The sequence below is a fragment of the Haliotis rufescens genome, unplaced genomic scaffold (assembly GCF_023055435.1).
Source record: "Haliotis rufescens isolate VD_foot unplaced genomic scaffold, xgHalRufe1.0.p SCAF_2, whole genome shotgun sequence".
NCBI lineage: Eukaryota > Metazoa > Mollusca > Gastropoda > Lepetellida > Haliotidae > Haliotis > Haliotis rufescens.
The window spans coordinates 35919529-35932267 of NW_025963890.1; the positions used below are offsets into that span (position 1 = coordinate 35919529).

The 12739-nt window shown below is 41.5% G+C and overlaps 1 protein-coding gene across 1 annotated transcript; it reads right to left on the minus strand.

Annotated features, from left to right (window-relative positions):
• Positions 1–913: 913 nt before the first annotated feature.
• Positions 914–2651, minus strand: LOC124113059 (nucleolar protein dao-5-like). Its single transcript, XM_046473304.2, has 2 exons — positions 1560–2651; positions 914–1459 (listed from the first exon to the last, which is right to left on the minus strand). The coding sequence occupies exons 1-2, from the start codon at positions 2649–2651 to the stop codon at positions 914–916; spliced, it is 1638 nt and encodes a 545-aa protein (XP_046329260.1).
• Between the last annotated feature and the right edge of the window lie 10088 nt (positions 2652–12739).

Sequence of the window (12739 nt, forward strand, 5' to 3'; positions counted from 1 at the left end):
GTCGCCGGACTTTCAATCTGTGGACGAAGCCATCAAAACATAGTCCCGATGGTAGATATTGCAGACATGAAATGAATTTGCTTTTCCAATCCTTTTAGAGTGATGTTTTGTTAAAAACTTGATGTGTGTGGAAAATCGACAATGGCCGAATTGCAAATGTCAAGCCAAAACGAAAATTAAGAAAAACTTGTTTGGATGGCGGTTTCTTTGAAATGATTATGCAAAAATGTTATTGTAAACATAAAACAAGTTTTAACACGTGTGAACGCCAAGACGGAAAGACGCTTGGAAGATTATAGTAACAAGGGGCTTTTTGGTTAAATGTATGCAACGCTTTATCTGCTATAGACCACATTATGACCATAAAATCGAATTCAATTTCGAATTCTCTGTTGGTTAAATGTATCTTCTTTGGTTTGGGGCGACTAGTATATATATTACGTTTAGCGTCTTGGGTAAGTGAATGAGATGGGTTTTATTTCGCTTTTAGAAATAGTCCAGTCCTACCACGGCAGGGGACGGCAAGATGGGTTTCACACGTAACACGTGAGTGATTGAAGCCAACATGTCCATCACATTACAGCCCACAATATGCTGATCCGGGCTTGGAGTAAGGCAAACTAGCTGCCAGTTTTACAAGACACGACCCAGTGTGTCAGGGTACGATCTTACAACAACGCAGCCAGGTGATACTTAAAAATCGGCTTTGCCCTGGTTAGACCAGGCCATTGCTTAACCTTGACCATCTAAACCTCATCTGATCTAACATTTACCTACTCTGCCCGTCTCACTTTAATCTAATCAGACATTCCACAGCTTCGAATGCCTCACCTTCTCGTCTCACATTGCCCAGCTCTGCCCGTCTCACCTTCTCGTCTAACATTGCCAAGCTCTGCCCGTCTCACCCTCTCGTCTAACATTGCCAAGCTCTGCCCGTCTCATCCTCTCCTCTAACATTGCCAAGCTCTGCCCGTCTCACCCTCTCGTCTAACATTGCCCAGCTCTTATTCCTCAGTTCTGCATGTCTCACTTTCTCGTCAGTTCTGTTACCCCCCAGCTCTGCGTGTCTCACTTTCTCGTCGTCAGATCTGTTATTGCCCAGCTCTGCATGTCTGACTTTCTCGTCGTCAGATCTGTTATTGCCCAGCTCTGCATGTCTCACTTTCTCGTCGTCAGATCTGTTATTCCTCAGCTCTGCGTGTCTCACTTTCTCGTCAGTTCTGTTACCCCCAAGCTCTGCGTGTCTCACTTTCTCGTCGTCAGATCTGTTATTGCCCAGCTCTGCATGTCTCACTTTCTCGTCGTCAGATCTGTTATTCCTCAGCTCTGCATGTCTCACTTTCTCGTCGTCAGATCTGTTATTCCTCAGCTCTTCATGTCTCACTTTCTCGTCAGTTCTGTTACTCCCCAGCTCTGCGTGTCTAGCTTTCTCATCGTCAGATCTGTCATTTCCCCAGCTCTGCGTGTCTCACTTTCTCGTCGTCAGGTCTGTTATTCCTCAGCTCTGCATGTCTCACCCTCTTGTCGGATCTAACATTTCACGGCTCTGCATGTCTCACTTTCTCGTCGGATCTAACATTCCACGGCTCTGCATGTCTCACTTTATCGTCGGATCTAACATTCCACGGCTCTGCATGTCTCACTTTCTCGTCTGATCTAACATTCCGCGGCTCTGCATGTCTCACTTTCTCGTCGGATCTCATATTCCGCGGCTCTGCATGTCTCACTTTCTCGTCGGATCTAACATTCCGCGACTCTGCATGTCTCACTTTCTCGTCGGGTCTTACATTCCACGGCTCTGCACGTCTCACTTTCTCGTCGGATCTAACATTCCGCGACTCTGCATGTCTCGCTTTATCGTCGGATCTCATATTCCACAACTCTGCATGTCTCACTTTCTCGTCAGATCTAACATTCCGCAGCTCTGCATGTCTCACTTTCTCGTCGGATCTAACATTCCGCGACTCTGCATGTCTCGCTTTATCGTCGGATCTCATATTCCACAACTCTGCATGTCTCACTTTCTCGTCAGATCTAACATTCCGCGGCTCTGAATGTCTCACTTTCTCGTCGGATCTCATATTCCACAACTCTGCATGTCTCACTTTCTCGTCGGATCTAACATTCCGCGACTCTGCATGTCTCGCTTTATCGTCGGATCTCATATTCCACAACTCTGCATGTCTCACTTTCTCGTCAGATCTAACATTCCGCGGCTCTGCATGTCTCGCTTTCTCGTCGGATCTCATATTCCACAACTCTGCATGTCTCGCTTTCTCGTCAGATCTAACATTCCGCGGCTCTGCATGTCTCGCTTTATCGTCGGATCTCATATTCCACAACTCTGCATGTCTCACTTTCTCGTCAGATCTAACATTCCGCGGCTCTGCATATCTCGCTTTCTCGTCGGATCTCATATTCCACAACTCTGCATGTCTCGCTTTCTCGTCGGATCTCATATTCCACAACTCTGCATGTCTCGCTTTCTCGTCGGATCTAACATTCCGCGGCTCTGCATGTCTCGCTTTATCGTCGGATCTCATATTCCACAACTCTGCATGTCTCACTTTCTCGTCAGATCTAACATTCCGCGGCTCTGCATGTCTCACTTTCTCGTCGGATCTAACATTCCGCGACTCTGTGTGTCTCATTTTACAATCGGACCAACAAGAGAAGTGACAGTATTTATACATCACAAATTTACCGGCTAAATATTGAATTTATCAAAGCTACTCTGCATGTTTCATACTATTTGAATTTGCATACATATCACAATATCCGTCTTAAAATTATTATTGTATGCTAAATGTATGCGTATACAGCAGCATACGTTTCTTGATACCACAAGCATCACAAATGCAATATATATATAACATATATAATTCCATATGATACATTTAATTGCGTTTGGTTCCTAGCCCAACAAAGACAAATCAAATGCTGGCCAAACTATCTCGCTTTTTCTGTCATAACGGACCGTGGATAGCTGCCAATTTGATGAGCCGCCTGTATCCAATATCTGGAGGCACGGGTGGCCCAGTCGTCTAAGGCGCCGCAATTCTTTATGCAGAGTTGCGTCCCTTGGGCACGCTACTAACCTATGATCGTGGGTTCGAACCCCGGTTCGCCCAAATTATGCTTCTAGGTTTGTCAGCACAATACCCATGCTAGATGGTTTCACCAAAGTGGTAAATATCAATTCGGGCTTTCCTCACACGTTGTGACATAACTGGAATACTTTTCAAAGCGGTGTTAAAACCCACGCTCACTCACGCTACACAATATTCGCTCACTTACCATGATTATAGTATAAACATGTATACTGTGAGGCGCCGTTTTACTATGTATTCCCTATTTTGTAAAGTCAATAAATAATTAATGATACCAAAACATATTCTTATATGACAAAATTTATGATATAAAAAGTAAATAAATTTTAATATCTAAAAATGCATTTGTGATATCTAAAAATCAGAAGTATTGTTTGATACCACAAATTCGATTAGTGATATCAACAATTAATTGTCTTATATCTTATAATTTGTGATACAATAATTCATTTTGTGAATTCTGAAAATAATGTTGAATAATAGTTATCATTTAATCGAATTTGTGATATCAATAATTCATCGTTTCATATTAACTGATCTGTTGGAGTTCAGGGCACCGTTCCTCAAAGCGACCGTAGAGCTACGACTGTCGTAAGCCTAAGCTTAATAATGAGAGTTACGATCATCTTAGCGCTACGATCGCTTTGTGGAACGGAACGGGGCCCTGGATTAGAAGTGCTATATCAGCAGATATTTCGAGATTATTAAATATATTGAAATCTATTACAAATAATTCACAGATAAACACAAAAATATCTATTAGCTATAAAGTTACAGAGTGAAAGACGTGACAATGTCATAATATCAAGTGTGGTGGGTACCAAGAAGTGAATTATCTGAGGTCATAAATTCATTTTCTAGATATCAATAAGTAGTTTCGAAATTGTAATATCTGTAAACTAAGTTTGTGATATAAAAAATTGAATTTCGTGATTTTGTAATTCATTTTTAATATCACTTACTCTATTTATTCATGTCTAAAAATACATCACTACAAATACATTGTGATATCAGTAGGGAATAGGGGCAGTCGGGTAGCCTAGTGGTTAAAGCGTTCACTCGGCACGCCGAAGACCCGGGTTCGATTCCAGACATGGGTACAATGTGTGAAGCCCATTTCTGGTGTCCCCCGCCGTGATATTGCTGGAATATTGTTTAAAGCGGAGTAAAACAACACTCACTCACTCACTCACTCACTCACTCACCCAGTAAAGAATAAAGACCAAAACAGCGTTCACAGACTCCATAGTGTGGAAACTATTCAGGGCTCTACTTACCAGCTCGACGATACACATTTCGTGTTACATTACACCCGTACTTAGATGATGGACATATCGCATAACTTTGCACCTACATAACAATGACGGTATTTGAAGACAGTGCATAAAGCAAGCATCGAAAAGGGTGTTGTCATAAAAACAAATATACCTAACAGTGAATTTGCATCGTGTGTGGTACACGTCTCAATGTTTACGACGAACATAAGCTTGAATAACAAGGGAATGTCTTCATTCTGCAGAGGTCCTCGCATACATATACCATATGTAGAACAAAACCCAAGCAGGTACATAAATGAACCATAAAAGAAACCCGAAGAATGACTGCAGGTGTTGATTCTCGCTGGCTGTAGTCAAAGGGAGGCGACTCGTCTCCGACTGTTCGCTAAGCGTAGAACTGAACGTAGGTATCGTCTTGCACGATCATAAATACCGAGCTCTCGCAGAATTCTCTGGTTGGGCCTGGGTGGTCTTGGATGGGATAGACTCAATACAACGCTCCTTGAGTTAAAAAGACAAGCAGGCAGCGATTGCTACACTATATACAGAATCAAGACGTTTCTAGAGGATGGCTGTTTTTAACGCAATAATGCTGGCTGTTCTTATTTGCCCAATCTCTTTACAAATAGGAATCGCAGACTGTGCTCCTATACATCCGATACTAAAGAAGTTAAAAGAATAACAGGAAACGACCACGTATATGACTACAGATGGAACGTTTAAGCAAGGCAAGATGCAAGCCGGGCACCCTTAGGATGTTCCTTGGGGACATATCTGGTATTTCTTAAGATCTTGTTGTAACCGATTTCATAGGCGAATAACATGTTGCTTGGTAAAAAGAATGCAGATCGAATAGAGAAAGGGCGCGAAATACTGCTTTATAAAAAAGGCAGGCTGTGTCGTACAAAGAGATGTTAAAAGATGGTACTTGTTGTTTCCCTGCCTGTCGCCAAGTGGATAAAACAAGGACTGATCGGCTCGGAGTCTACAGTCTAGATCTGGCTGGTGTATATATTAGACAGTCTAGATCTGGCTGGTGTATATATTAGACAGTCTAGATCTGGCTGGTGTATATATTAGACAGTCTAGATCTGGCTGGTGTATATATTAGACAGTCTAGATCTGGCTGGTGTATATATTAGACAGTCTAGATCTGGCTGGTGTATATATTAGACAGTCTAGATCTGGCTGGTGTGTATATTAGACAGTCTAGATCTGGCTGGTGTATATATTAGACAGTCTAGATCTGGCTGGTGTATATATTAGACAGACTAGATCTGGCTGGTGTATATATTTGACAGTCTAGATCTGGCTAACGTATATATATTAGACAGTCTAGATCTGGCTGGTGTATATATTAGACAGTCTAGATCTGGCTGGTGTATATATTAGACAGTCTAGATCTGGCTGGTGTATATATTAGACAGTCTAGATCTGGCTGGTGTATATATTAGACAGTCTAGATCTGGCTGGTGTATATATTAGACAGTCTAGATCTGGCTGGTGTGTATATATTAGACAGTCTAGATCTGGCTGGTGTATATATTAGACAGTCTAGATCTGGCTGGTGTATATATTAGACAGTCTAGATCTGGCTGGTGTATATATTAGACAGTCTAGATCTGGCTGGTGTATATATTAGACAGTCTAGATCTGGCTGGTGTATATATTAGACAGTCTAGATCTGGCTGGTGTGTATGTATTAGACAGTCTAGATCTGGCTGGTGTATATATTAGACAGTCTAGATCTGGCTGGTGTGTATATATTAGACACTCTAGATCTGGCTGGTGTATATATTAGACAGTCTAGATCTGGCTGGTGTATATATTGGACCACCTAGATCTGGCTGGTGTCTATATTGGACCACCTAGATCTGGCTGGTGTGTATGTATAAGACAGTCTAGATCTGGCTGGTGTATATATTAGACAGTCTAGATCTGGCTGGTGTATATATTAGACAGACTAGATCTGGCTGGTGTATATATTTGACAGTCTAGATCTGGCTAACGTATATAATATTAGACAGACTAGATCTGGCTGGTGTATATATTGGACCGCCTAGATCTGGCTGGTGTATATATACTAGTATTAGACAGTCTAGATCTGGCTGGTGTATATATTAGACAGTCTAGATCTGGCTGGTGTATATATTGGACCACCTATATCTGGCTGGTGTCTATATTGGACCACCTAGATCTGGCTGGTGTGTATATATTAGACACTCTAGATCTGGCTGGTGTATATATTAGACAGTCTAGATCTGGCTGGTGTATATATTAGACAGTCTAGATCTGGCTGGTGTATATATTAGACAGTCTAGATCTGGCTGGTGTATATATTAGACAGTCTAGATCTGGCTGGTGTGTATATTAGACAGTCTAGATCTGGCTGGTGTATATATTAGACAGTCTAGATCTGGCTGGTGTATATATTAGACAGACTAGATCTGGCTGGTGTATATATTTGACAGTCTAGATCTGGCTAACGTATATATATTAGACAGTCTAGATCTGGCTGGTGTATATATTAGACAGTCTAGATCTGGCTGGTGTATATATTAGACAGTCTAGATCTGGCTGGTGTATATATTAGACAGTCTAGATCTGGCTGGTGTATATATTAGACAGTCTAGATCTGGCTGGTGTATATATTAGACAGTCTAGATCTGGCTGGTGTGTATATATTAGACAGTCTAGATCTGGCTGGTGTATATATTAGACAGTCTAGATCTGGCTGGTGTATATATTAGACAGTCTAGATCTGGCTGGTGTATATATTAGACAGTCTAGATCTGGCTGGTGTGTATATATTAGACACTCTAGATCTGGCTGGTGTATATATTAGACAGTCTAGATCTGGCTGGTGTATATATTGGACCACCTAGATCTGGCTGGTGTCTATATTGGACCACCTAGATCTGGCTGGTGTGTATGTATAAGACAGTCTAGATCTGGCTGGTGTATATATTAGACAGTCTAGATCTGGCTGGTGTATATATTAGACAGACTAGATCTGGCTGGTGTATATATTTGACAGTCTAGATCTGGCTAACGTATATAATATTAGACAGACTAGATCTGGCTGGTGTATATATTGGACCGCCTAGATCTGGCTGGTGTATATATACTAGTATTAGACAGTCTAGATCTGGCTGGTGTATATATTAGACAGTCTAGATCTGGCTGGTGTATATATTGGACCACCTATATCTGGCTGGTGTCTATATTGGACCACCTAGATCTGGCTGGTGTGTATATATTAGACACTCTAGATCTGGCTGGTGTATATATTAGACAGTCTAGATCTGGCTGGTGTATATATTAGACAGTCTAGATCTGGCTGGTGTATATATTAGAATATTAGACAGTGGACTAGCTCTGGGTAACGTATATAATATTAGACAATCTAGATCTGGCTGGTGTATATATGAGACAGTCTAGATCTGGCTGGTGTATATATTAGACAGTCTAGATCTGGCTGGTGTATATATCAGACAGTCTAGATCTGGCTGGTGTATATATTAGACAGTCTAGATCTGGCTGGTGTATATATCAGACACTGGACTATATTTGGCTAACGTATATGATATCAGACAGTCTAGAGCTGGCTGGTGTATATATTAGAGAGTCTAGATCTGTCTGATATATATATTAGACAGTCTAGAGCTGGCAGGTATATGTATTAGACAGTCTAGATCTGGCAGGTATATGTATTAGACAATCTAGATCTGACTGGTGTATAAATTAGACAGTCTAGATCTGGCTGGTGTCTATATCAGACACTGGACTCGATTTGGCTAACGTATATAATATTAGACAGTCTAGATCTGGCTGGTATGTATATTAGACACTTGACTAGATTTGGCTAACGTATATAATATTAGACAGTCTAGATCTGGCTGGTGTCTATATCAGACACTGGAGTAGATTTGGCTAACGGATATAATATTAGACAGTCTAGATCGGACATGACAGCAAGCTTTCCGTGTAACTGTGGTATAAGGGGGAAGTTTATTTGTCATATTTATCATATCGAAGATAATTTCTTTTCAAAGAGGTTTCTGTCCGAACACTTACACAAGACATTGCATTATTGTCTGATATTTACACCCAGGTGCCTATAATAATAACACCAGCCAGACCTAGACGTTCTTATATGATATACGTTGGGATTATCGCCGCTTTGAACAGTATTTCATTTGTATGTGATACAGGTCTCAGGTTAGTAGCGTGCCCAAGGGACGCAACTCTGCACAGCGAAGTGCGGTGCCTTGGGCGACTTGGGCCCCCACATACAGAAAAATGTTGTGAGTGAGTTTGGTTTAACGCCGCTTTTAACTGTTTTCCAGTTATATCACGGCGTGTCAGCTTAATGTGGGAGGAAAGCGCGAAGTGATGCAGGTCTCAGACGTTTACCACTTCGGTGAAACCCACGAGCACGGGTATGGTGCTGACAAACCTAGAAACATAATCGGGGCGAACCGGGATTCGAACCCACAATCATAGGTTTCTGGCGTGCCCAAGGTACGCAACTCTGTACAGCGAATCGCGGCGCCTTAGACGACTGGGCCACCCGTGCCCCCCAGAAAAATGTAACTGTGATGATGATTATATGCTCACTTACAAGGTTTTATATTTTAGCACATAACAACTCTCTTTTATTGGAAGCCTTGAATTGTACTGGTATTTTATTTGGGCTGAAGTTGGAAGCTTTCTACAGATCCTTTTTGAGTTCAAATAATTCAAGTTACATATTTCACAAATACGCACCACATTTGACAATGTCAGGAAATATCCGTCAGGGGTTCATTTTAATTAACTGGTATTACATTATAAAAAACTAACAAGTAAAAATCTTAATCTAAGAACTTGAACCAGTGAATTTATTTGCATAGTTTATCTACACGAGGCATGGATGGCAATCGTGAACGAACCCCTCAACCCCACCTCATCGTGCCGTTTCCCCTCAAAGCCCTTGGGTGCATGTATATTCTCTTCACGAAATATGGACCAAAATCTTGTGTGAAAATAATCATTCTGGTGGGAATGGGATGCATTCGTTTGTCGCTCTGAACGCCAAAAAACTGTGTGACCTATGAATTAAACCAAGTGCAAAGATACAGTGACACGCATGAACTTTCAAACAGTCTAGGCAGGTTTGTCATTAAAGTGCAAAGAAGTGCCAAAAAGTCAAAGGTGGATATTTATACGTCGACAGAGATCTCCGGCGTGTCTTATATAAACTCTTTTTTTCTCAAAGATTTTAATAAAAGTTAAGATATATATTTGCCGGTGGATCTGATGGACTATAGAATACAATTTGGGTTGCCTCATAACCTTTCTTGTCAAAACTATTTAATGGCGTGTAACTGACCACAAAACGAAGTGGTATAACCACTCAAGGCTGCTACAAATGACCATCAATGTACTAGATGTATGAGTAAGACTGGCATTTTGTGAAGATACGCACGTGGTGTATAGCAAGTCAATTTTCACATGACGCCTGTGACATTTCCAACTTGCACTGGCAGTAGGCGTGGTGGAGACATCCCGTATCTCCACACACTGAGACTACGATGTTTTCAATTAGTTAGTGTGGTTCTTTAGGGGGACTAAACCCATGTTTTCGTTGGACCGGGTGTGAAAAGTGGCACGAGAGAGTGCAGATCATCCCCCCCCCCCCCCCCCCCAAAACCACCATAACATGTGGCTCCCTTTTTCTGGGTTCTCTAGCCACTGCGGACGCTCTGTTGTCAGTTGCACCGTGGCGCCGTCCTTGCCTATTCACTTTGGTTGTTAATAGAGTGTGCCACAGAGATGCCAGGGAGCTACACACTGGTGATATAATAGATCACAGAAGATTGGCTCCACACTACAGGGGTATTAGACTCATCAACCTAAATGAGAATATGGGTGGGCAGGGGGAAGTAAGAGCTGGTAGGGCCAGCCAGTGTAAGAGTGTTAGTGAAAAAGGGAGCAATCTTGTAGGTGAAGGATGGGCTATGCAGATTTGTCAGTGTGTGTAATTGTGTGCGTGAATGTGTGGGCCAATCTTTGTGTGTGAGTGTGTGGGCCAGTCTTTGTCAGTGTGTAAATTGTGTGCGTGAATGTGTGGGCCAATCTTTTTGAGTGAATGGTACTGGCCAATCATCTGAGTGAGTTTAATGACATCATCTCTGTGAATGAATGTATTGGCCAATTGACATTATTTGTTGTACATGTCATTCTTTGTCAGTCTTGGCCAAGCTTCGTAAGTGTATGGGCCAATTTGTGCAAGCAGGTGTGTGGATCAATCTTTGTGAATGAATGTATTGGCCAATCTGTATGAGTGAGTGAGTGAGTTGGGTTTAATGCCGCTTTTAACAGTATTCCAGTTATATCATGGAGTGTCAGCTTAATGTGGGAGGAAAGCCCGAAGTGATGCAGGTCTCAGACGTTTACCATTTCGGTGAAACCCACGAGAACGGGTATGGTGATGACAAATCTAGAAACATAATCGGGGCGAACCGGGATTCGAACCCACAATCATAGGTTTCTGGCGTGCCCAAGGGACGCAACTCTGCACATCGAATCGCGGCGTTTTAGACAACTAGGCCACCCGTCACCCCCAATCTGTATGAGTGTGTGGATCAGTCTTTGTGAACGATTGTGGGACAATGTTTGTGAGTGTATATCCCAATCTTTGTGAGTGTGCCTGTGTTTTGTTTGTTTGTTGTTTAAAGCCCCACTCAGCAGTATTACAGCTATATGATGGCGGTCTCTAAATTATTGAGTCTTGAACAGACAATCCAGTAGTTAACATGATGAGCATCAATCCACGCAATTGGGATGACATGGTTTGCATCAACCAAGCCAGCGAGGCTGACCACACGATCCCGTTAGTCGCCTCTTACAGCAAAGATAGGTTTCTGAAAACCTATTCTAAGGGGGATCTTCAGGGGAAGTAAGTGAGTGAGTGGGGGTACAGATCCATCAATAACGTTGGGCAATGTGAATGTGTGTGGGATGCAAGACAAACGTGTATTTATCAGTGGGAGGACAAATGTAGGTGGGGCAATGCTTGTTCCTGTAGCTGTATATAAAACGGAACATGCTATAAAATGAACACAGGCAGCTTCCAGTTTAGAGTACCTCCTCCGTAACTTAGGTCAGACATTCTACAAAACCAGTAATCACATATTTCCTAGTGTAAGGAATTTCATCACAATGTGAAATACCTCAAAATTCCACTAGTTACAAAATACATGTATCAACACTTATTTCTGTTTCTTTAATTGCTGAACCATGAACAAAACAACAAAACGCTTTGAATTAGTATAATAGATTTATTCTTCTCTTGAAATAGAAAAGAAAAGTCAATGTGCATATTGACAAAACACAAACTTCAGATGATAGACACAGTCATATGACAAGGATAGGAAAATATATAGGGACAGATTTATTAAGTAGGAAGTACTCACATCCCTACAATAACAGTTTGAAGATGTACGATTGCACAGATCATTGCATCTGTGTTTATCTTGATGAATGAACATCACAGCAAAACAAGATAAAAAGTATTTTCAAACATTAAAAATCAATCCAAGTTTTGAAGCTTGATAATTATGTCTTATTTACTTCCTGCAAGATATCTGAGTTGTAGCTCTGAATAATAGGGCTTTGATCCTTCTCACAACATGGAATAATCATGTCAATATTCAAGGGCAGGTAACTGTGATCCCTGTTGGTCTTTATGTAGCTTGGTCCCCATCATTGTACAGTATTCAGGCCCCCTGTAAAAACTTATTACTGTTTCTTAAACGGCAGGAGTGAGTGAATGGTGTTGAATGCAGCTGTCAGTTATGTTCCAGCTACATCACAACATCCTGTCAACATTAAAGTCTAGACGAGGCCAACCACAGGCTGATAGCATCAACAAAAGCCGACACCATCAGCCAGGCCAACAAGTCTGAACACCTGATCCATTCTATGAGACTCTTACAGAGGCTAACCAATTTCCACAGGGTGCAGTTGGCATAAAATAATTTTCAAAGTCCAATTCCCAAAAGATCCAATGATCTACAGTTTGAACTGATTTTTTTTACCATCATACTGCAAAGGAGAATATTTCCAACATATGCAATAGATATTGTACACAAACCCTATTCTAACAATGTACACACATTAGAAGATTCAGTTTATGTCCCTGTATTGAATACACTGCATAGAGTAACTGTGTAAGCTAGTGTCTCAACTACATCACAACCAGTATCAATTTATGTCAAAACCAAAGCACCTGTTTGCATGCAGAAGGTACAACGCTGCACTAATGTAGGTGCCAAGTATAGTGGTGCAATGACATGAGAGCCTCTG